General features: G+C 38.1%; 1 protein-coding gene across 4 annotated transcripts in view; it reads right to left on the reverse strand.

Annotated features, from left to right (window-relative positions):
- Nucleotides 1-26,574, reverse strand: part of TPX2 (TPX2 microtubule nucleation factor) — a 51,781-nt gene that overhangs the window by 6,252 nt on the left and 18,955 nt on the right. For all 4 annotated transcript variants that reach the window (XM_081034473.1, XM_081034472.1, XM_081034470.1 and 1 more), the window contains 11 exons: nt 25,869-25,995; nt 19,692-19,820; nt 18,698-18,820; nt 17,218-17,339; nt 16,012-16,163; nt 14,133-14,304; nt 12,074-12,215; nt 11,209-11,425; nt 2,283-2,375; nt 1,080-1,253; nt 555-701 (listed from right to left, as the gene is read on the reverse strand). In XM_081034473.1, coding sequence (XP_080890599.1) covers nt 555-701; nt 1,080-1,253; nt 2,283-2,375; nt 11,209-11,425; nt 12,074-12,215; nt 14,133-14,304; nt 16,012-16,163; nt 17,218-17,339; nt 18,698-18,820; nt 19,692-19,820; nt 25,869-25,995 — 1,598 coding nt within the window. The remainder of the gene's footprint in view (nt 1-554; nt 702-1,079; nt 1,254-2,282; nt 2,376-11,208; nt 11,426-12,073; nt 12,216-14,132; nt 14,305-16,011; nt 16,164-17,217; nt 17,340-18,697; nt 18,821-19,691; nt 19,821-25,868; nt 25,996-26,574) is intronic.

The raw sequence follows: 26,574 nt of genomic DNA on the forward strand, positions 1-26,574 counted from the left end.
CATCTATAAATAGCAAATAGCACACTATGTAGAGAAAACAGCATATCATATTGAGAATCTATTCTCACCATTTCTTTTCAGAACACCAATAGAAGGGAGTGAATATTTAATGAGTAAGTCTAACAGATGAAATAGATGAGATCTTAAAGAAACTCCCGACACAAAAAAAAGCTCGCCAGTTCACACATTCCCTAGATGAGCACTCAGAGCAGCGCTCAGCCAACTTCAGCCTGTAGGCCAACTCCGGCTTACAACTTCTTTCTGCACAGCCCTTCAGCAAGAATGGTTTTTACAATTGTAAAGAGTTGAAACACACACACACGCACGCACAGACACACAATATGTGACAGAGACCAAATGTAACCTACAAAACCTAAAAATGTTTACTATCTGGTCTTTTACAGAAAAGGTTTGCTGACCCTTGATTTAGAGCAAGAGACCTTAAAATAATCCAGTGTATTAGTTCCCAGATGAATTTCAGTGTGGCAGGTCTACCCATTCTAACAAACCAACAATCGAGCAATTAACATCTTAGCTGCTCTCCCGTCCCTTACCTGGTGCTTCCAGGTCTGTGCCTTCACGGCACCTCTTTTGTCAGTCTCCAAGCAGAAAGGTTCAATCTGGGTTGTGTTCTTCACTTTCTTCTCTGGCAGGTTAACAGTGTCAAAGTGAGGCAAAGGAAGCGCCTTGAACTTGGGCACCTGATAGGACAGAAAGAGTTAAGATGAGGACTTCCTAGCCAGAAAACAATAGCTGCTCCAGAATACTTGGATGAATCTGAAAAATAGGAAAGGCTAGTTTTCAATGTAACGTGGTGTACCAGAAAGAGTAAAAGATTTAAAAGGAAATCTAGGTTTTCCTCCCAATATTGGCAGCAATGGCAGCATAATCATGGGCAAGACACTTAACCTCCCGTGCCAGAAAGGTTACTAAAGTTACTTGTCCTAGTTATGCTTCATAAGGTTCTTAAAGGGATCAAAGGAAGTCAGCGATTTTATAGTTAAAAGTACAACACAAAAGATTACCTTTGAGGAATCAAAAAATAGTATTATGCTACCTGTAGAAATGGAAACACCTACCTCCCCTTTCTGCAGTTCTTTTATTTTCTTCTCCTTCTGTAACTGACGTTCTTTGTCTCGAGAATCAAAAGAGAAAGGGCATACTTCCACAGTTTTTGCCTCTGGGATGTGGGGCTTAAAAGGCACCCCAAAATGTGGGACAGGTTGAGCTCTTATCACCACCGGCTCCTCTTCCTAAGGAAAAAAGTACAGTTTATCAAGACTCCTCACTCTTACTTCCTCAGAATGTGGAGTCAGAAGACATTATTTGAGAGAAGTCATTAATTAAGGCAAGTCATTCAACTTCTGAGGTGTCTCAGCTTCCTTGTCAAATTGGAATAATACTTAAGTCACCTACCAACTCACAGGGATGAGGCCAATGTGAAAGCATATAAAAAAGGCCTAACACAACTATTCTTAAGGGGTCTAAAGTCTTTCACAGAAGGTTTTAAACTAAATGAGATAAACAGTGTGAAGGAAAGTATGAAACAAGCACACACCTTGGTCTCTTCTTTGACCCACCCTCCATCTAGACTCCACTAAAACATGTGACTGGGAGTTAATGGGTTGCCAAACTCAGAATAGGATGAAGTAAGTTGTTTGGGTTTAAGCTGGTAACATAAGATTACTGTGTATTTTAGTTTCAAATGAACCTATAAAAAGACTTATGCTTGGGATCTGCTATAAAATTACCCTAACTCTGGATATTTATAGATAAAATGGGCGATGTAACAAGAAACTAGCCTGACCAATGGCAGTTAGTTGTATTTCAATGCCAAATATGTATTCCAATATTTCATGAACCATCACCACACGGTCACCTTTGCAACCCCTGGGTTAATGGAGATAGGGCAGGTGAACGTGAAACTGCTTAGTGTGAATTTAGAAGTCCTCACTGAATGGTGACAATAGCTCAGTCAAAACAGAGTACAGGGATCGGGCAATGTTTGATTCGTGTTACAATGATAGGCTGATTTTCAAAGCTATAGAAAGGGACAGGCCTCCAATATGTTGCAAACAGTTACCACTGCAAGAAGACGCATACCCTTACCAACTGCTTTGCTCTTAAAGGAGCAAAAAAGATGATCAAATGTTCTTACCCACTGTTAAAGACAACTCCAGACAAGAGTGACTGCCTTGAATTCCATTAAGTTTAAGAAAGAATAATGCTTGACAGATTGATTATGCAGAAGGAAGAAGAAACCACCACCCCAAGGAAATTACCTCATCGTTGGTGGGCATTCGGACTCTGTTCTTCAATGCAAAGGCTGGTGACTTTGGGACAGTAATTGGAAGCACCTTCTTTTCAGGAACACCCTTGAAGGAGTAAGCAACTGAATTAGACATCCCAGAACAATCTCCCCCAAGGCTGTGTGATGAGATTAAATCCCTTGCTTAAAAGGAAATTCACATACCAGGAATCAAGAAAAGGCTAGTATTTCACTGTGTCATTATTAACCCAGCTAAGAGCAAGGCAGACCTTGTCTGCTGTAGCACTCCAAAGGCAGACTGTCATGACAAAAGAGCAGCAGACAACAGGGACATAGTGTGAGTTGTAAATTCAGTAAAACTAGAATTCATCAAAATCTTTTTTGGTATTTATGAAAAACACACCATAACAAAGACAAATTAATGCCAATATTTTCTCTTCTTTTCTATACCCCAATCCCTCCAAACAAACAAAAAACCTTCCAAATGCATCTAAGATTACAGCAGACACTGTCCATCCTCTCAAACCTATTCCACATATAGCTCTATAATGAGAAATTATGTTCAACAACATTACCCTCAAAAGGCAAATGGGAAAGAATTGGGCAAAAGACTAATTTCCTTTTGCCAAATAAATAGGTAAAGATCTGAAGAAGCAGTTCACAAAGATAGTCAAACAGGATCAATCTCAATAATTTTTAACAATATAAATTAAAACAAGGTGTTTTTCACCTATAAGACTAATACCGTGTTTCCTCGAAAATAAGACCTAATTGGAAAATAAGCCATAGCATGGTTTTTCAGGATGACATCCCCTGAACATAGCCCTAATGCATCTTTTGGAGTGAAAATGAATATAAGAGCCGGTCTTATTTTCAGGGAAACACAGTATTTAAAAGACTGACTAATACCAGTGTTGGTATGTGTTAAGTGGGCACCTGGGTTAAGGGCATGGGACATAAACCAGTATGACCTTTGGAAATTAGGTATTGCATTTTTACAGGGTCATACTCTTTCACCCAATATTATACCTCCAGTATTTGATCTCTTGTTTAGTTCAGTTTTGGGGTTTTTTTGGTATATTTCAATACATTTTTTAAAAGAATAGAAATTGCAAATAACTCAATTATTTATCAAGAAGAATCGGTTTTATCCTTTCTTAACTTGTGGTACATACACACAACAGAATATTATACAACCATCAAAAAAAATAAAATAAATCTTTATTACTAACATAAGACAGTGTTCACGGTATTAAGGGAGGAGGAACAAGTTCCTGAAACAGAGAATATTGTTTTTGTGTGTTTTAAAAATGTATATATAAAATCAATCTAATCATAGAAAATAAACTCTGAAAAGAACACCAAGCCGTTAACTCTCACATCTCTTTGAGAGTGGATTAAGAGGTATTTATATTCTGTAATTTCTATATTCTGTAATTCTAATACATTCAACTACTCCAAAGATTTTTCCCTTCATGATTCCAAAACACTGTCAACATTTCAAATCCTTGCACACTGAATTATGTGTACCATACTGAGCACATCACTCAAAACTAACACATTTTAGAAAGACGTTCCTTCCATAAGCATTTTTCTCATTCTCATAGAATTTATACTCTATCATGAATCTGGTAATTAATACCAACTACAAAATAGTATCTCTTGGGCTGTTATTTTGAAAGAAGTGTATGACCAGGTCAATTTGAAAAAACACAACACCTCTCTCATATGCATATGTTGCCCCCATCAGCTCTCCATTCTGCTTCCTCTCTAACTCTTCACTGCCATACCACAGGCCACCATTCCACAAGCCTTCTAATAGTCTTTCAGCCTCTCATCTCATTCCTCCAAGCCATCTCCTGTATATAGTCAGAGTTATTTTTCTAATACACATATGATGTTATTTCCTGACTTAAAATTCTTTAATGGCTCCTACTGCCTACAGTGTAACAAATGTCTTGGCATGAAGTACAAGGCACTTCATAATCTGGGACCCTGCCTGACTCTCCAGCCTTATCTCTCACCCAATCTTCCGCATCACCGTCCAACAACAATAATCTACTTCATGGCAGCTGCCAAAATCTAACACTGGTTCTCAACTCAATACTTCCGCTTGTGCTCTCTCTGAAATGTTTGGGAGCATTTAACCCTTCTTTTCAAGTCTCCACTGAAGCATCTCCTCTTTATAAAGCCTTTCAATAGATCTCTCCACTTCCAGAAGCTACAGAACTGACCCCTCTCTGCCCTGTATACAGTTCTATCACAGTACATACAAAACTTCATTGCACTTGTTTATTTAGATACGCCTCTCCTGTTAGCCTGAGTGCTTTGAGAGTGGGGACTGGTATTCCATCATCTCTAGCACCTAACACAGACCTTAACAAGTATAAGGCCAAACATTTAATAAATGTTTGTTGAATGACTATAATAATAATAGAATTTATACCCTGGACTCTAAGACTCTTGGACTCTAATTTATACCTTGGGAGACCTCTCCTTAATCCCAGCAACACTGCAACTGCTCAAAACATGTTTGGGATGTCTTTCTTAGAGTGGCTTTCAAAGTCCATTTTTTGGCCATGGAAGGCAGTCGTTCAATCTTTACTTTTAAACCGTTTCCAGATCTATTATCTTGGACTACTCTGAAATTTCAGTTCCAAATGACTAGCTTTAAACTAGCTAGTCTACTTAGAAGCTAGCTTTAGACTAGCTTCTAAAAGCAAATTAGTCTTTAAAATATAAAGATTTTCCATCACTAAAGAGATCCAAAAGACTGTGCCATAGGATCCAAGACAAGTGGCTTTTCCAAAATGCTTAGGACAATATCAATCACTGGAAAGAATTTATACCCTCCCAAGGTGCCACTGCAAAGGGAATGCTCATTTTGCAGTGAAAGTTCTCATATTTTCCCTAAAGAAAGCCAGGAGCACTAGCATAGTGAAATCCAATATAGCAAAACTTGTCATCTGAGTGACAAAGGTCCATGAAATGAGCTTTCAAATAACGCTTCACATAAAACAAAATCTGTTGTTCTACTACATCCTATAAAGGTGGGCACCAACCTCTTGCTTGAACACACCAGGGCACGTGGGAGTGGGAAGAACAGTGAACAGGGAGTCAGCTCCAGCTTTGATTCCAACTAGTATAACCTTGGGCACATTACATAGCCTTCAGGCCTCAGATTTTTGTTTTTTTCTTTTCATAAGACAAAGTATTGGAAATAAATATCTGAAGACTCATTTTGTTCTAAAATAATCCCTCTTTTCCTGTTTTTCTCCTGTGCACTTACCCAGAAGAGAGATGTGCATTTTAAAAGAAAAGCAATGGAAATCTCTAGTAAGTAAGCCATGAAAGAGATTACTTATAAAATCTTCCTAATTAGTTGGGAGAGAGAGAAGGGTGATTTATGAAAATCAACTTTGCAGCAACTATCCACCCACACCCCATCTCCACTGCAACCAAAATCAACTAAAGGCTCAGCCAGAAATTAAGAAAAAACTGGGTTTATAGAAACAAAGTTAGCTTCTAGTTTTTCTATTTTAAATTGTTTTTTAGTTATAAGTTCCTTCAGGGCAGCGATGTTGCCAATTGTATTCTCCACAGCACCTACAGGTAGCAGTAATTGTTCAATGAACAGAGATTGATTAATATTACTATCCTTATTTGTTTACAAGTCAATCTGCTCCATCAGACAGTGAACACTTTCAGGACAAGGACTGTTTCATATTCCACCTTTAAATTTCCAGTTTCTAACACAGGCTAGAAACATAGGCTGGAGCATTTCAGCTTGTATGGTCACTTACTCAGTTATCAATATTGGAGTGCCTATGCTGTGATGCTAGGTTCTGGGGATACAGAAGTGAACAATATAGATATCCATGGTCCCTGCTCTCAGGGAGCTCACATTCTAGTGGAGGAAAGAGACAATGAAAAAGGAACAAATTAAGTATTTCCCAATTTTCACAAGTGCTCTGAAGAAACCTAGCAGATAGGGAACTAAAGGATAACAGAGGGAAGCTCTAATGGGAAGCTCGGGAAGGTAGCTCTAAAGAGGATGCAGAATGGGAAAATAGGAAAAAGAGGGATTATTTTAGAATGACATGAGTCCTCAGAAGTGGGCAATGTGGGTGGATAGATGACACGTTTAGAAAAAGCAGCCCAGGATAGGGAATGGGGGTGTTAGGGGTGAGCACTTCTCCCTAAGGCAGGATATGCCCCCAAGCACCCTGGGACAAGTTCTCAGGCGTGTACCAGAGTAGTTAGGAAATTGCTATGAAGCAGTGTTATCTCAGGGAGCAGAAAAAAAAAAGCCTGCTGGTCTCCCCAAGTCATCCCTAAAATATCACTGCTAAAATTACTCACTGGCCTCACTGACACCACATCCACCTCTGTGGTGCCCCAGCTCCCACACTAGATGTCGGCACCAAGTTCACATTTCACACCCTGGGGCTCAAGGCTTTCATCACTCCACCTCTGCCCCAAGAGCCCTTTTTTCATCTCTGCCTCCGGGCCTGCTGCTGCCCAAGCCCATTTCTCATCAGCCCCGTTGTCTCCTTGCCACCTATCAACCACAGGTGGGAGAGCACAAGAAATATTGTAAGGGAACATGAACAGAGAGCTTCAGCACCAGGAGGGCTCGAGTGGGGAACAACAGTGGCAGACAGACAAGCTCCATTTGGGCTCTGGGAGACAGGCTCCTGTGCGCTGCTATACAAATCCAAGACTAGAAGTTAAGAGACCTAATTTCAGTTCTGCCACCAACTTTCAAAAATGGGCAAGTCACATTCCTCTTCCACTGCCTCCCTTTCTAAAATATGAAGAGGTGGAAGTGAATACATCTGATGTCTCCTATGCTTTGCTTCTCTAGAAACCAAGAGTTGAAGTGAAATCACTGGAAATTTGGGAGCACCGCAAACAGCCAACGTCTAACTCAAAAACTATGTTCTCCAAAATAAACAACGCTCACAGTTAGCGCTGTGGGGTGGAATGATAGTGCTTAAGGAGATGACGGTTCAAATCCTGGTTCTGCATACTAGATACCACTTAGGTCTCTTTCCTCATCTGAAAAATAAGCACAAAAATAGAACCTACCTCTTAAAAGAGTTGTTATGAAAAATAAAATAATCTACATAAAATGCTCAGTACAATGTAAGCATGCAACAAAATGACAGTTATTATTAATAACAGGCCTGCTTACTCCGTGTCAGACACTAAACTCCTCACGGGTTCTCTCTAATCTCTGCTGCACCTAACAAATTAAAACTCCAGGGGCGGGGCCCAGGAATCTGTTTACGTAACAAGATCCCCAGAGGACTCTGAGAACCAGCTGGATTGGCCCACTTCCCTGCAGCGTAACACACCAATTCAGTTGCATCTTACTTACTTACTAGTGATGTGCTGATCTGTTCATCCAGAATTCTCAACAAGGCATAACCTGGTACAACGCTATTCTAAGATCTCAACTAAGTCCTAATGAATTCTAGTCACCCTCCCCCACTTACCACTTGACACAAGTATTTCCGAAGTACAACAAATTGCCAAACCAATTTCCTAAATCAGTTTCTAAAAGTGAAGTACAGGTATGACTAGTGATATGGCAGAGGATGTTAGGTGGGATGCAGATTGCTTTTTAAATAATCACATATTTTCCTAAGAACTTTCTATTTTAATTCAAGAGCATGGACCCTGGAACCATGCTCCCTAGATTCATATCCCAGCTCTGCCCCTGGCTAGTTTATCTGTGGCAAGTTATTTAACCTCCATATTTCCTAACCATAAAATACATTGATAATATTACCTACAGTGTTTACCTCACAGGGTTATTATGAGAAGCAAGTTATTATATAAAGATTTTAGATTAAAACTTGGCACCTTATAAGCTTTATACAAGTAGTAGCTATTTTTGTTGTTATTCATGTCAAAAATACTGTTTTTCCATCTACGTCGTGATTTAATGCTCCCTTTAAAATCACTTGAAAAATGAGTTGATCTTAAGAATATGTAAAGTCAATATTGGTATATGAGATACAAGAATATAGTACCAAAAATTGAAAGGGTGGCATGTGAATTAAATAAAAACTTGTAGCAGGGGGAAAAGAAGATGTTATTAAAAACAAGGTGCCAAATGAATATTACAGAAATCTGGAGAAAGTTATTTCTCTCCTCTGGGCCTTGATTTTCTGTGTGTAAAATGAAAACATTGAGTCCTTAGGGCTCTAGGATTCTGAAGTCTGCATATAACCTACATTTTCCTTGTTGTATTCAGAACTCTGTTTCTTTGGCGGGTAATGACAAACGTGGCACAGCTTTTAAAGACTAATCATTTGGGTGGAAAGAGTTTTCTTAAAAGTTGGTATAATACCATCAACAAAATGAAAAGACTTCCTACTGAATGGGAGGATATTTGCCAATGATACATCTGATAAGGGGTTAATACCTGAAATATTTTTTTAAAAAAACTCATATAACTCAACACCAAAGGGAATAAAAAAAACACACTCCAATTAAAAAATGGGCAGAGGACATGAAGAGACATTTTTCTAAAAAGGACATACAGATGGCCAACAGATATATGAAAAGATGCTCACCATCACTAATCATCAGAGAAATGCAAATAAAAACCACAATGAGATACCACCTCACACCTGTCAGAATGTCCATCATCAATAAATCAACAAACAAGTGTTGGTGAGGATGCAGAGAAAAGGGAATCCTTGTGCTCTGATGGTTGGATTAAAAATTGGTGCAGCTACCATGGAAAACAATATGAAGGTTCCTCAAAAAATTGAAAATAGAATTACCTTATGACCCAGCAATTTCACTCCTGGATATCAATCCAAAGAAATCCAAAACACTAATTGGATTACTATGCTTACTACAGCGCAATTCACAATAGTCAAAATATGGAAACAACCAAAATGCCCATCAATAGACAATTGGATAAAGAAACTGTGATACATTTATACAATGAAGTATATTATTACTCCGTCATAAAAAAGAATAAAATCTTACCATTTGCAACAACATGGATGGACCTAGAGGGTATTATGCTAAGTGAGATAAGTCAGACTAAGAAAGACAAATACCATATGATCTCACTTCTATGTGGAATCTAAAGAACAGAATAAACAAACAAAACAGAAATACACTCATAGATACAGAGAACAAATGGAAGGGGGGTTGGGAGGATGGGGGAGATGAGAAATGTGAAGGGATTAGGAAGTACAAATTGGTAGTCACAAAATAGTCATGGGGGTGTGAAATACAGTATGAGGAATGTAGTCAATAATATTGTAAAAACTATGCACAGTGCCAGATGGGTACTAGACTTATTGGGGGATCACTTCATAAAACATATAAATGTTTAATCACTACAGTATACACCTGCAACTAATATAAAATAATATTGAATGTCAACTATAATTAAAAAAATAGTCATGGGATGTAAAGTACAGCATGGGGTATATAGTCAGTGTTATCATAACAGCTATGTATGGTGTCGGAGGGGTAGTAGACTTGGTGGGGTGGTTATCACTTTGTGAGGGGTGTAAATGTCTAATCACTATGTTGTTTTGTACACCTGAAACTAACAAAACAAAAATGAAGGAAGGAAGGAAAGAAGGAAGGAAGGAAGGAAGGAAGGAAACATTGTGACTAGAAAAGAGGTCCAATGCAGAAAACTCTCAAGTGAAGGAAGGAAGGAAGGAAAGAAGGAAGAAAACATTGTGACTAGAAAAGAGGTCTAATGCAGAAAGCTCTCAAGTGAAAGAAGATATGGGGTAGGCAGAGAGAAAGAACCATTTCTAAACATTATCATGCTTTTTTAAAGCCTCTGACAGTGCTAAGAAGAGAGAATACACAAAAGTACCCAGTCCAAGGCAATATATTGGCGCAGTTTTAGTTGAAACCATGGTGACTCTAAAGGGCAAGTACAAAGAAAGAGGACAGGAAAAACAGAGTTCTTAGTATCTAAACATAAGTCAATCCAAACTGAGGGGAGAGGGTGTTTCCTCATCTACCTGGAAATGGATCTAAAAACCATCTTTGCACTTAGGCAAACGCGGAACTCCCATTACTTATTCTTGGACTGTGGCATCTCTTCCTCACCATCAAACTATAGGAACCCACTTCTCTAATCTAGTTTCCAGTTGCTCCTCTTGATATACTTCTCTTTTCCCAACTTAACTGACCCATTCAGTTCTCAGTAACTGCCCCATGTTTTCCACTTGCAGGCTTTTTTTGTCACTCCCATTGCCTGAAATGCCCCGTCGGTCCGTATCATTTGCATTTCTACAACTCCAGATTCTACCACATAACGAAGAGAGAGGCAATACAAGATCCTGAACTCTGGAACCAAAGTGCCTGAATTCTTACCCTTGTTCCACCAGACTAGCTGAATGTCCTAGGAATGCCATTTAACCTCTCTGTGCCTCAACTGGCTCATCTCAAACTGGTGATAATTAGAGTAAACCACTTGAAGGCTTGTGGTCAAAACGAATGACTTAATATATGAAAAGGGCTTAGAGCAGTGCCTGGCACGTAGTGAAAGTCTGAGCTATTATGACAGTGATAACGATATGATGACAACCAGGGCAACCTCGACTACACAGCCTTGAGGCTCAGGTCAAAGGCTCCTTCTTCACAAAGCATCCCTGAGGCCTCCATCGGGAAGAAACCATTATTTCCTTTGAATTCCGACAGTACTTTTAACTGTTGTTTCTCTTAGAACATTTCTGTCTCATTTTACATTATTTACACACGTATTGTCTCCCTTACTGGATTTTAAGTTTCCAAAATCCACCTCTGATATATTTCTTTATCACCTACAGCTCCTAATATGACGCTCTGATCATAGTATCTACTCAAACATGTGCAAACGGGTGGATATGTGGCCAGAGCAGGACACTTCCGCCTGCACGCAGTGCCTCAACCATTCTTACCACAACGTCTTCCAAGATCTTAGTCGGGCAAGGTCTGGAATGAAATTCAAAGTGTTCATCCTCTGATTTCTTCTTTGACTCACGTTCCTGGATTCTTTTTTCAATTTCCAAATCAAAGCCAACAGGCTGAGTGGGTGGCTTCACAGGTGGTTTCTTGGGCAAGATGGGCCCACCTTCAAGAATTCTGGGATCAAGTTCCCGTGCTTTGAATTTGTACCTGTAAAGTGAGTTTAAATGACAACCGCCGACACAATAAAAAAATTCATAAAATGAAAACTACACAAACAACAAAGTAGGTCAAAACCAGAAAAACAATCATCATTAAGATTGGCCATCATGCACAGCAAAATCTCCCCTCTCCCCACAGCCATTACCTCCACCTCTGGAGCCAAGAATAAATGACCAAGTGCTAACATTCCCACCTCTCTAAAGACCGGGGTTTCTCTTCACAGAGGAAGCTCCCCCTTCTCAAAAAAAGTACAGAAAGGAATAGAGGAAGGCTACAGGAGACAAACTCCAGTGCTACCCACATTAAGTTCCAATTCCCTCCATTAAACTGTCCCTTGGATGGCCATGAAAGAAAGGGTGGGATCTACTCAGAGATTGACCTCAGAGGACACTCCTTGATTGGAATCGTAAGTTCTCCCACCCCAATCTCTGCATTAGGTTTCCACCAGTTTACATTCCAGGACATCTCCCTAGGCCCACTTTCAATCCTTTAATCACAGAGACAGGGCACCGCCTGCAGAGCCAGGAACTCAAACGCCATAAATTCTCATGGCAAGAAAAATAGCACTGTTCCCTTATAGAACTGAAAAGCAAGTGGGCAGGTTCTTGGAACTCTTCCTCAAACATGGCCACTTACTGTTGCAGTTTCTCGAGCTCCTCGGCCTCCTGTTCCGCTGCACTTTTGCAGGTTACAGGCCTTGCGCGTTTTTTGGTTTGCAGGACAGGAGTCTGTGGGTCTCTGGAAATCTTGGCCACAGCAGATTTGGAGGGTAACAGAGCTGTAAACGGAGATCACAGATATTCACCTGGCTCCCAAGACCATGTTTACCTGTGGGTGCTGACTCAGTTTGGCAGCCCAGAGATGCCCAACCAGAGTGGCTGGCCTTCTGCACCCAGTTCCTGTCAGTCAACTTGACAAACATTCAGTCCCTTCTTCCCTGTCACTCTTTATTGCGAGGTATAATGAAAGGAGACTTTGGGTAAACTCTACTATCATCTTCTGAACTTAAAAACCACTTGTGTCTGATAAATTCTTTGTCACTAACTGCACGGGCCTGCACTGCCTTTCTATTGAAAATGCCAACTATTTTGCTTGTTACTGATACAATATTTTTGCTTATTCCAGCTTTAAAATAAGGTCTTTCTAAAGAGCAAGTGACAATTCCTAATTTTATAAACTTCTTAAAAGCATCTATATCACAGTATCAAGACCACCTCTCATAGAAAATCAAATGGAGAAATTTAAAAAATCCACCAAAGCATCAATATAAAGATCATCATTACCACTCACAGAAAATACTGATTTACCTGGCCAGGGACAATTTTGCAAATTTTCATAATTATATAGAATGAATCCTCTAATTTAGATCTTATCACATAAGATCAGAAGATAGAAACCAAGTCTATTTTAGAAATAAGCCAGGCTTCAAGTATACATATAATCATTATTGAGCTATAACTGTAAAAAGTTTTAAATAAAAATTACAGAAAATAATTTTTATTCCTATTTGCCAGGACTGACAGTCTAAGAGCAGGACATACCAGACTTCGAAAGTCATATATTATTCGAAGAGTCACATTTAATATATAAATTTCCAGTAGGATAAAAAGATACATTTTATTTTCATAATATAAAATCTGAAAAATGCTACTAGAATAATATAATAACAGCATTAAAATATGCTGTACTTAGAAGAACTTGTCTGGCTCCCTAACAAAGCACTAAACAACGTCTATGCGAGGCTAGAAAAACCTGAGACCTTTGAAGGCAAATTTATCAGATTCTGCTTTATCCAGAATGCTAGCCTGATATTCAGAACAACTACGAGTACTTTATATCACTTCCATATCTTAAACTTCTTTCCTTTCCCTCTTGTAGTAATTACTTTCATAAAAATAGACGCTATTAGATTACAATCCTCTCATCTGTTCACCACCAAATCTACACACCCACTTGCACCCATTCCCGTCACTCTTCCATCCTCCTTGCAAGCAACGATCCCTCTACCTGTGCTAAGGACCAATCCCTAGCTGCCTCTGCAGGGACCTAACCATTGGTTATCTCCTTTCTCCCCTATATCTTCAACTTCTTTCTCTTCCAGGGACTTCTCAGCATGCAGACACACACTCTACCTAGCTCCCATCTCCTCTGACTGACATCTCCCTCCCGTTCATAGCACTTACCATAATTTGTAATAATCTATTTGTTTATGTCCCTCACTGAAAACTTGATGTTGAGTTGAGTAGAACCAAGTCCATTTTGTTCACTTCTATACCCACTGTATTAAGTAACACAGTGCCTGGTTTGTACTAGTAAAAAAACTTGTTGAATCACTGAACAAAAAGAAAACACCCTTGAATGAATGGAATGCCTTCATTTTCTATAAGTAAATGCACTGTGACACGGTGATACATGGCAAAGATATCCTTGATGTGTAACAACACAGCAGGGAACCTTGATTCCCCTTGGCCATTTATTAGCCAGGAAGATCAAGGTGGATGATGGGCGTAAGTGGACAGATGGCCGGGTAGTTTGAGAAATGGTCAACCATACATCAGTTGTCTGCATATAGGCACACGCCATACTTTAGTTCAAAAGCTAAGCTTTCAGCTAAAGGCAAATTTATGCCTAAGATGTAAGCAAAGGGAATTCTAGGGAAGGTTCCAGCCAGCTATGATATCGGTAAGAAACTTACTAATATCATCCTTCTTGCTCCTCAAGTGGTATCTGTTAGGAGTTCGTTTATAGAAGGCTTCGACCTGCTGTGCAAAGGGCACATACGGGCAAACTGTTTCATCAAATGTTCTTTTCTTTCCTTGGGACAGGTTGAAAGGCTTTACAATGGTACATCCCTTAGACACTCGGGCCTGTAAAGAAACAAGTTGTTTCCCAAATGAAATGACATGGAAGCTCAGATCTACCACAAATCACATATTCAGCACAGAGGATCAGAAGAAATAGAGTCTGGGGAAAACCAAACTCAGTATTCTTAAGTCTATCAGTCCTTGAGCACTGGGTATAACAAGTCTATTCCCACCTTTGTGTTTTAAAGAAAAAACAAGACAGGATCTAGCACTTAGTAAATTGTCTGTCCTGCAATAGTAATAAGGTGATTTTTCACAAGCATGTTAATGTTTTGAAGCAATCAAGAGCAAGTTTTCTTATTAGAAAGAACAAAAAAAGCTGAAAGGCACCCCAGCCCTCCCCCATCCCGCTGGCACGGCCTCCTCAGCCCCCACTGGGGCCCTGCCATGTGCCCACCGTCGTCCTCTGGCAGAGAACTGGGAGGATGCCTGTGAGCAGCTTGCCTGACTTTGAGTCTGACCAGTAATCACATTCCCCTGAACCAAGCAAACTTAGTCTAAGGGGCTGGGCCCAAGGATGGCGAGCAGTGGCTGCCTCTGGAATCTGGTCTTGGAGTACAGCTCATGGATTAACCATACCGAGTGGTTTAAGAGTGAACAGGGTGCATTTTATTCAGATGCTTCTGGAACATTGTAATTATCTTCTTTGGAAAGAACCATCCCCTCTCTGGGCTTCAGAGGCCCAAACTAAGACACAATGATGAGAGAATGTGGTGGTCCACTCTCATGTCAATCTTGAGAGCTAGTGCCCAGAAGTGCATCCTGGTATTTGTGAAATAAGTAACAGCAAAGGCATGGATGAAGTCACTCAAGAAAAACGTGTAAGACAGAAAGAGAAGGCATCCAATCTATGCTTTCACTGGGGGTCCAACCACTTGAACATGACTTATGAGTAGGGTGACCATTAGTCCCAATTTGCTCAGGACAGTCCTGGTTTACTCCTGTTGTCTCCATATAATTAGTAATATTGTTTCATTTCACTCTTGGAAGTGTCTCAGTTTGTATAATAAATTATATGGTCACTCTTTAAAAAAAGTTGATTGGGCTTCTGGGTCTTGATCAGGTCAGGCAGCTGCCTGAATCAAGATTCTCACACATGCTCCCCATAACTGATTGATGAAGAAGCCTACTCCTTGGATCAATTTTGATAAAACTGATCTCTGCTTGGAAACAAAACTCTTCCAGAACCTACATCTCAAAGAAAAAAGAAAGGCCCAAGGTTTAAGACTGAAAGGACTGACTACAACAAATGATGATGACTAAAATTTCAACTAGCGATTCTTAGTACTAGAATTTTTATTTGGGATTCTTACTGTTTTTGTTAGTGCTCTGGTAACAAAACTGCAGAGGATTTGAATGGTCTGCCCCAACCTCATTTGTCCCATAAACCCTGCTATATTTTGTACACAGCTTTGCAGACACAAGACGTTTTTCAAGAATATTTTAACAGCACAAGCTGTAACAAGCCTGTACTTACAATTTGCTACACATAATTCTATGTGTTTTATGTATATTCTCAATTCAGTTTCCATAGCAACTTGGTAAGATGGTTCGCAGAGACACAGAGTGATTTATCACACAGCTAATGGGGCAAAGTGAGGATTTAGCTCTATCTTAACTCAATTATATTATAAGTAGCGACCACAAATGCTACACCCGAAATCCTCACTGAATTAGTAACAGGAATATTCATTTAATCCATCAACTTACAGGAGATGGAGGATGCTTTCGCAGTTCAGATGTAAAGTTCACTTCCTTATACTCCTCCTGGTTCTTAGGATGTTGTTTGATTCGCTCATCTGTGCGGAAGTGGAAGTCAACTGATTTGGTAACCTGGTTCACTGACTTCTTCACAGGTTGCCCTGAGTGAGGAACAGAGTGAAACACACAGGTATCACTAAGAATATAGAACATTAGTAAACCCCCTTTTATCCAGTCTTTTCCGTGCTTCTGTTAGCATGGATCTAACTTTGTTCACTCTCTACATATAACCCAACATTTTAAACAGTCCTCAAGGACATTCAAATATTTGCCTTATTCATTGAGTCCTGTTGGGTTTGAAGCCCTTCAGTCAGATGCAAACTACAGAGGTAGCATAAGGGAGAAAAATCCTATCTCGCAGGTGTGGTTATAGCTCCGGAGGCACAGAATAACTATTAGGATGGTGCAAAAGTAATTGCAGTTTCTGCATTTATTTGTAACCTTTTAAACTGCAATTACTTTTGCACCAACCTAATAGAATGCTTTTGATAGGCAAAGCTCTGAATTGACTTTAAAAAAGCACACTTAACTATCTGTAAGAGGTTACCCCTATAAACTCCAGGGGCGCTTTTTTCAACCCAGTCAGCAGGGCTTTATAGCTTTGATTCCACCAATAATAACTCCATATCAGAGCAAAGCAGAACTCTGGCCCCTTCAGCTCCCTCCATAGCTACAAACTCCACAGTCATATTTTTCCTCCAGAGCTACAGATTCACTCAGCTGTCTTTCCTTCTGCCTCGGGTAAATTGGGAACACAGCAAAAAACTGGACTGCCCAGTTGCTTTATCTTCTGTCTTTATCCTAGTCCCTCCTTGTTCTAAAACAACGAATTAGTGGGGGAAAGAAGGGAGGAATTAATTCTACTTGAAGAAATGAGGGAAGGCCTCATGGAAAAAGGCCTTAAAAGGTGGGTGTAACTTCTATAGTCAGAGACAGAAGGAACAGCATGTTCTAAGAAAGAGCCAATGTATCGAAAACGTTCTAGGGAACGATCTTTGGAATATAAATGGTACCCACGTCCAGCCTTCTATATAAGCACATCTCTTTACACCAACTACCGACCGAGAAAGCCCTTTTGGCTTTAGACTCCAAAAAACCCCACCAAGATTTTGAGAGGCACCCCTCATAAATCAGATTCAACCAGACCAAGCTGACCTGCTCCTGCAAGAGCGAGTTTTTTGAATTCTTCATTCTTTTTCCGCATCTCCATCACCTCCTGCTGCATTTTCAGGCTCTTCTCCAACTCTTGCTCCTCCGTACTTTTTAGAATCTTCTGCCTAAAGGGCAAATCAATAAAAGACATAAGAGAGGAGAGGAGAAAGAGACTCAGTGATTCAAAATAATCTAATGGCTTTATATAGATTAGATCTTTACCTGTGATAAAATAATCATCCAAACCAAAAAGTATTATCTAATAGATTGATATTGACTAAATTAGATAACCTATTGGGGGGGGGGGGAGAAGATGCACAATTTATACCAAAATATTGAACAAATTTTCAGAAAAAATAACTAAAATAGACTATAGAAGATATTACAAAAGATCCACAAATTTGACTATATAATGATTAGCTTTATGGACAAGAAAAACTAAAATTAAAACACTAGTAGAATGGGGGAAATATCTGCAACAAATATGGCCAAAGGTTAATAATATATACAAAATTTATACTGTGAAAGGGAGGACAGACTTAGGAGTAAAGCCAACCCGTTCAAATCCCAGCCCTGCAGTCTCATTTTCTGCCTATGTGATCTTGAGGAAACAATTTAAGCTCTCTGAGCCTCAGGTTTCTCCACTGTAAAATGAAGACTATACTCATGGCAACAGAATATTGTGATCATTGAGACATTTCTGAAGTCCTCAACACATTGTAACAGTTCAATTTAGAGTAGCCATTCTTAGTGATGAGAACATCACTAAGACGACTTCTAGATGAACAGGAAACACTCAATTTACCCAAGAGGAAATATGGAAAAAAATGTTACAGTATTAGTAATACGTTTTTAGCAATCAAGCAAATAAAAATTAAAATAACTTGATGCCATCAATATTATATCAATTGAATTTGAAACAATTTTAAAAGTAAAAAAATTTCAATGTAGATGAGACTACAAGGAAATATAAATATTCATTCAAAGCTGATGACACTGTAAATTCATACATTAATTTCAGAACTAAAATTGGCAATAAATACCAATAGCCATAAAACTAGTCATAACTTCGATCAAGGATTTTTTTTCCCTTTTCCTGAGGACTACTCAGAGAAGAGGATCTGCCTATAAAGATATTCACTGACCTACAGTCATCAAAAGTTGGAAAATACATTTTCAACAGGAAATATTTATTTTACTTGAATAAAGACCAGAATGGAGCTTGGCAAAATAAAAAAACTGTTCAATTTAAATAGTAAGAGAAATTTACTTTTTCCTTTTATATTTCTTTCAATTTGCTCTAATAATGTATTTTTCCCAATGTTTAGGACTTGAGAACACACCAGGACAAAACAATTCACCTCACCCTGATTAAAGTTTTAGGAGTTTCCCAAGCGCCATTTGCACCAAACAGACCGTAGATGTACCCATTTGTAATTTTACTCTATTGACCCTAATGTTTAAATTCAGAAAAGAAGCGTACCTTACAGGTGGTATACAAGGCACAGTATGTCTGCCCTTGGCTTTCTCTGGGGAACACTCATTCTTTTCAGAAGTATCTTGATGAGCACTGCCTTCTTCCTCTTCTGGCATCTTTTTGTTAGAACTTGAGTTCAAAAGGACAAAAAAAATCCTTTTAATTCCCTAAAGCATACCCCATTCTATTCTCCTCCCCAAATCTGCCACATATATATGGCTTAAATTTTCTCATTCTTGAGGACAACAAGCATGTTTCAACTGCACGATTCTTCCAATAGTATCATCAGATGTACCAATGGCTATGATGGGTAAACTTTGAGAACGTCGACAGAAGTCAAGGTATTAGTTGTATGGTGATGCTTCAGGAGGGTAGGAGGAATTCCAACTGCTCATCATCAAATGCACAAGTGGCAGACAGCTAGTTGTCTTCCCAATATCTATTCCATCTTATTTCTTATTAATAGAACTCCAACTTTGCTTGGGGCGACAATGTACAAAGGCAAAAGTATTGTACTTGCGTCAACAGCCTCCATTGCAACTAGGACAGATCTATGACACAGTTGGGCAACTGAGGTAAAACAAAGGTTTCTGGGAAATATTTCACTTTAGTGATATGGGTGCTGCCCTTCTTCCTTTGCCACCTTCTTCTCTTGAACATGGATATGACATCAGCTATCAGGTGATGATGAGACACCAAGCAAAAGGAAGAAACTAAGAAACACAGAGGAGCCATCTTGAGCAACAAGTACGACATAAAAGCTAAGACTCAGAGACGTTACCCTGCCACTATTCAGTCACTGAACCAAAGCCAACAGCAAACTTCTGTGAAGCAAATAACTATTCTGTAAACCACTCTAGCTGAATAGGCTATTAAGTATAACAAAATACATTCTAACTGATAAAAATAAGAACAAATACCATATATTCTGCTTGCTATTAACCATAGGAGCAGACAGGGGTAAAACCTATGCCAACAGACAGAAGCTGTGGCTACTTACACTTTCATTTTTTTGGACGGTGGAATTTCATTGATGATTACAGGAGTACCACATCTCTTGGCTTTCGTTTTTACTTGGTGTTTTTCGTTCTGTGCCAAATCCTTCCGAGCAGAGAGCCTAACAGATCTCCTAGGGTAGAGGAATTGTCAAGATTTATCTAAAATCAATATGTCTACTACAGATATGCAAATGTTCTTCAAAAATATGAAAGTATGTCAAACTACAAAGGGCTATAAAAAGTTTAGTGGTATTATTTGTACTCTAAAAATCTAATCTCTTGTCTGATAGTTTTTGAAATTTCATCATAAAATGTTGGTACTTAAAGGCATTGGTGTTTGTAAATGAGATCTCAATAAAGATGATTTTTTTAAAGCACTGGCAATCACCAAATAGAATTCCTTCCTCTTTCAGATAAGAATAAAAGTATAAAAAGGTGCAGTGACTTGACCAACCTTGTTACATAGCTAATTGCTGTCAGAATTGAAATTAGAGATCAGACCTCCTAGAAACTAACTATAGTATTTATTTTGTCATTTTCTTTTAGTCATGCCCTTTTTTGTTAAAATATAACAAACTCCAAAAAACACACAAAACTTAACACAGCAGCTGCTATCTTCACTTCTTACAGTAATCACTACTTTTTCTTTATCATTTTACCACATGAACATGCAATGCATTCCATAAACATGGTACATTATTTAGGAAACAAACCCCTACCCCCCCCCCCAAAAAAAAACACCCTTTATATAATGTAATGAGACGACTGCTGCAAGCATTTTTTTCTGTCTGGTTTATTTCACTCAACATTGTTTGGAAGATTAAACCACATTGATTCATTAGCTTTAATTCACTGTTTTCAGTGCTGTACAGCATTCATTGTAGGAATGCACCGCTATTTATACAATCTACTATTGACTGTCACATGTGTCTCTTCCTGCACATGTACACATGTTGCTATTGGGTATACTAAGTCATAAGATTGCTAAGTCATAGGACATTGGTTAAAACTAAAGTTGCTTTCGAAAGTGCTTGTACCAATTTATGCTTACACTGGCAAATTTATACGAGTCGCATTGCTCTACATCCTCCTGAACACTAGGTATTATCAGATGATTTAATTTTAGCCATATTAGTTGTATGTAATAGAATGTCACTGTGGTTTTAATTTGCTTTTCACTGATTACCAGTGAGGCTGAGAAACTTTTCACATGTTTATTGGCCATTTGACTATCCTCTTTCATAAAGTGCTAGTTCAAGTCTCTTGCTTGCTTTCTATGAGTTGTCAATCCTTTTCTAATTGATTAGTAGGGATTCTTTATATACTATAAATATGTGCCCTTTGTAGGTTTTATCTGTTACAAATGTCTTTTCCCACTGTAGGGGAAAAAGATATAGTATCATTTGAATAGATAAACGTACTCAAACACATCAACCCCCCTACCTGTTATGGTTAGTGCTTTTCTGTGTATATCCTATTGAAAAAAATCTTTCCCTATTCCAAGGTCATAATGATATTCTCCTGTATTTCCTTATATGAGCTTTAGTTTTCTCATTTAGATCTACACAATATTTAGTTCTACAATTTACCTAGAACTGTTTTATTTTTTTAATTAATTTATTTTTTATAAATTTCATTGGAGAATATTGGGAGACAATGTGTTTCTCCAGGGCCCATCAGCTCCAAGTTGTTGTCCTTCAGTCTAGTTGTGGAGGGCACAGCTCAGCTCCAAGTCCAGTTGTTATTTTCAATCTTTAGTTGCGGGGGGCACAGCCCACCATCCCATGCGAGAATTGAACCGGCAACCTTGTTATTAAGGTTTCTGAGAGCTCACACTCTAACCAACTGAGCCATCCGGACACCCCTAGAACTGACTGTTTTATATGGAATGAAGTAGAGGCCAAGTTTCATTTTGTTCTTTTTGGATATTCTTTGTCCAAGCATTGTTTAATGGAGGGAGGTGAAAAAATTCCATTTCCCAATAGGTCTACAGTACCACCTTTGTCATACATCATGTCCATACATTAGAAAATGAGTTTCTATTTGATTCCACTGTCCTCACTGATCCTTGGGTAGTACTACAAAGCTTTAATGACAATAGTTTTATAATATGCCTTGCTAGCTACTAACGCTTCAAAAGTATCTTGGCTATTCTTGAACCTTGATATTTCTGTATAAATTTTAGCATCAATTTATCATTGTGCAAAATAAAAACCACTGGAATTTTTATAGGTATTGTACTAAATCTATAGATAAGTTAGGGAGAATTTTACAATATCTTTACAATATTGAGTCTCCCAGTCCATGAACATGGTATATCCTATCATTTATTAGGATTAGGATCTCATTTAATTTCTCATTTAATTAGGATCTCATTTAATTTCTCTCAAAACTTTTTGTGTAAAAGTCTTAAACACTGTAAAAATTATATATTCAAAATTTTATGCTATTGCATAGAGTACCTACTTAAAATTTTATTATGGAGAATTATAAGCGTATTAAAAAATGAAGAGAATAAAATGGACTGCTAGGTACTCGTCATCCAGCTTCAAAAACTATCAACTCATAGCCAATCACGCATCAATTTTGCCTCCATATACTCCTCTAGATTTTGAAGCAAATTCTCCCAAATTTCATGTCTTTCATCTAAAAATATTTGCATACTAATCTCTAAAAAAAAATACATGGAATAATGAAGAGTAAATTTATCAGGCAAATCTGCCTACATAACATTACAAAATGTAGACAAAATACAAAAATCCAACTATCTGAAGGCACTGGAAAGTAACCAAAAGCAAGCAGAAAACAGAGGAATATTTATCCATGAAAAACAGCAACTGAAAAAGGAAAGAATTATGAGTTACTAGCTTTTTTTGCCTGAGAGTCTTCTCCAAACATCAGAAAACTCTAGTCTCATTGGCTACAGATAACAGAAGACAGAACTCAATACCAATACAGCAGCTGAAAAAATCCTGGAAGTAAAAGAGCCACAGAAACTGTGTCACTCAAAATCTGAGCAAAACTCTGCACTAATTCCTGTTTGACTGCTAAACTATGCATGTTTAGGAGAGACCCAGGGGGCCGAGTGAAAAAGCAAGCAGAAACTGGTGAGGTGTCCATTCTTAAAAGACGTAACTATACTAGACTGGTCAGTTTGCTGCTTTTTTTAAGTGCATTCTGTAATGTGTATATAGAATGAGTGCACAAAGCCAAAGTCTTACTAGCATGAGGTGTCAGAAGACAAACATCAGGGATGGCAGAACAGCTGGAAATTTAGAGGCAAATCTCCATACACAGGGAGCATTTGAGATCTTGCTCTCCGTAGCAGTCGTCAGTTTGGCTCAAATAAACTCTTATAAAAATTAAGGGGAAAAAAAAAACTCCAGAGGCAAGAGAACCACAGAGAGGATGAATGCTTAAATCTGAGTATAAACTCTAGTCTAAGTCTTGGCTGACCACTGACTTGCAGGCACAGGGGGGACTCCAGGGAGCCAGACTGAAAAGGCAACAGCTATGGGTGGCCGGTTAGCTCAGTTGGTTAGAGTGGAGCTAATAGCACCAAAGTTGCCAGTTCGATCCCCACATGGGCCACTGTGAGCTGTGCCCTCCTTAACAAGAAAAAAGCAACAGCTATATATGAATGGCCAATAATTACATGAAAATGTGATTCACATCTTTAGTCATCGGAAAATGCAAGTTAATAACACAATGAAATACCAGTAAAAAGATACAACACCAAATGTTGGCTAGTATGTGGAGTAACTAAAACTCTCATATATTGCTAGTGGGAATGTAAAATAGTATAGTTATTTTGGAAAACATCTGGCTGTTTCTTATAAACATACACTTAATAGTATGGCCCAAGAGAAACTCATGTCCTTGCAAAGACCTATAAACAACTACTCATAGCAGCTTTATTCACAATAGCCACAAACTGGAAACAACTCAAATGTCCATCAACTGGTAAATGGATAAATTGTGTTACATCCATTTGATAAAATTTATTATCAGCAATAAAAAGCAAAAAAATACTAATACACACAATGACATCAATGAATCTCAAAAGCACATGCTAAGTGAAAGAAATCAGATATAAAAGAATACACATTATACAATTCCATTGATAAAAATCTCTACAACAAGCAAAATTAATCTATGGTGACAGAAATCAGAACAGTGGTTGCTTTTGGGTGGAAGAAGGTAGAATGAGTAGTAAAAATGACTGTAAAGAGGCATGGCTGAGGGAACTTTCTGAGGTGATGGAAATGTTCTATGTATTTTGACTGTAGTGTTGTGGTTGCGTGATGGTATATATTTGTCAAAACTATTCAGACTGTACACTCAAGATCTGTACATTTTACTATATGCAAATTATACCCCAATAAAATTAGTTAATTTTTAAAAATAGACTGGGGATCATAAAAATTAGAAAGAGCAAAGCACATAAAGACATGACCATTTTTGATCATTAGTTAAATTTAACACACAATGAGGTTATAAAATGAAAAGAAGAATTGCTGGGTGTCTTTAGGGAGAAATGGCTAAGGGATGAGATTCCAAAAAATTAAAACATGTATTTGTGGAAAAATGACAGCTCCGTGGAAAAATTATTATTACAGACTACAGGGAGCATTGTTGACTTGTAACTATTCCTCATCAAAGGAGTTTTGATCACTTTTAGCCTATCCATCGAAATCATGTGAAAATAAAATAGTAGGGAATTTGTATGATTGTCTACACCATCCTGCTCCATCTGCTGCTCCTTTCTACATTAGGCATCTCTGGACTAAGAAAAATCTCTGATCTGAGGTAAATGGCACTGATGTTTTATCTCTTAAGCATTTTCATAGCGCAGCATCATTTACAAAGTAAATGATTATCTTATTTGTTAATGTTATCTTATTTGGCCCTTTCTTACAATTAGCTTGAGAGATGATTATTCTCAGTAAGCTGAGGTTTTAAATGGTAGAGGGTACCTGCCTTAAAAAAACAAAAAAAAACAAAACAAACATTCAGGTCTTCTGATTCTGAGAGCAGGTGGCTTCCTGTACTACCATCATTTCCAAAAAGCATTCTAGAATTCAGTCAGGGAAAGGGACAATTTTAGTAACCATGTATATATACTATATGGGGAGGCCAAGACACTAACACTTTCTTAGATTCGGAAGGAACCTATAGGACAATGGGTCCCTTGTCTATATGCCCCAATTGACAATCTAAGCATGGACCAGAAACCATAGAGTTAACCAATAGCAATCTCTTAAGACTACTGTGATATTACATCTAGCTGGTTGAGATTTCAAAGAATTCTTTGATTAAAATGGGCTTCTTTATCATAAAAGATTAGTATAAGCTTGTATAATACCATCCTCAAAAGGTGATACTCTTATGCCAGCATAAGGCTTTGCAAAGGATAATTTCATCATTTCTGAGCAATATTATAAATACTCTACCATTCATCTTCCTTAAGGATATTCTAGGCAACATCAAGCAATAAAGTATAAAGCAATAAACAGTCCTGCAATTTAAACTCTGGATTGATGGTAATTATTAGATGGTACAAAGTTGTAAAAAATTTAATCTGAATATTTTTTGATTAGTGCCATCTGAAGGCAACTAACCTTAAGACTCACAGCAACCAAACACTATGTTTTTGTTACCAAAAGGAATTTACTGATGTAAAATACAGCATTCAAAGACATTAGTTGTTCTGAGATTGCTAGTGCCAAGATTACAGGTTAACCTATCCATCATCCACCCACTTGTTCATTCATTAAGTATTTATTCAGCTTCTGCTCCTGCCAGAATTTTAGGTACTCGAGTTACATACTTGCCCTTATAAAGTTTACTTACAATGGGGAGAAAAAAATCTGTCAAATAGCCAAATTTAAATGAAAATTGCAACCCATGTTGATGGTGCAAACAACAAGGGCTTTGGAACCAGAGTAATCAGTTTGAATCCTGCTCTGAAATACACTTGCCTTGGACAAGCAACTTAGTACCTCTGAGCCCGTATCTATAAATTAAACATATTACCTACAACCCATAATGTTATGAAGATTAAATAAGGTAACAAAGAGTCTAATATAGTATGGGACACTATTAGGTGCTCTGCCCAGTAAGTATTTTTTTAATATTATTAATATAACCATCTCTTTTGAGCCCTGAAACAATCTTACCTCTGAGACTGGGCTTGAGTGTTTCTGGAGGTGGTTCCCTTGACTTCTAGAGAAGAATAAGCATTTGATGGAATGGATTGTTGCACCAGATTTTCTTTTTCTGCCACCTTGTAGTAAGTGTTGTCAACTACGAGAGCAAAAACTAGTCAGCACTCAAATCTCAAGGAAATAAGTTGGAAATTTTATACACACACACACACACACACACACACACACACACACGTGCCGTGTTTCCCCGAAAATTAGACCTAACTGGAAAATAAGCCATAGCATGATTTTTCAGATGCTCGTAATATAAAATAAGCCCTAATGTGTCTTTTGGAGCAAAAATTAATATAAGACCTGGTCTTATTTCCGGAGAAATACGGTAGGGCTTATTTTAAAAGACTTGAGCAACACTATCAACCAAAATTTTCTAGAATGAAAATTTTATATATATGTGTGTATATACATATAGCCTCCTCATCAGTGGAATCTTTAGTTCCAGTGAAATCTTATGCAGAAGAAGAAATCTTATGCAATTTATAAAAGCTACTTTGGTTGAAGCAGAAATTAAGTACTCAGGGCTCTGCCCATTTGCCAGCCTAAGGCACCACATCAGAAAAACATCCCAAACACATCCTCATGACATTTTAAAAAGATAAAATTTTGAAAGCTCCCATAGGGAAAAAGAAATCTCCTAAGAAGTAGGAAAATAGGATAAGCT

Source organism: Rhinolophus hipposideros (genome assembly GCF_964194185.1).
Source record: "Rhinolophus hipposideros genome assembly, chromosome: 22".
In the NCBI taxonomy this organism is placed as follows: Eukaryota; Metazoa; Chordata; class Mammalia; order Chiroptera; family Rhinolophidae; genus Rhinolophus; species Rhinolophus hipposideros.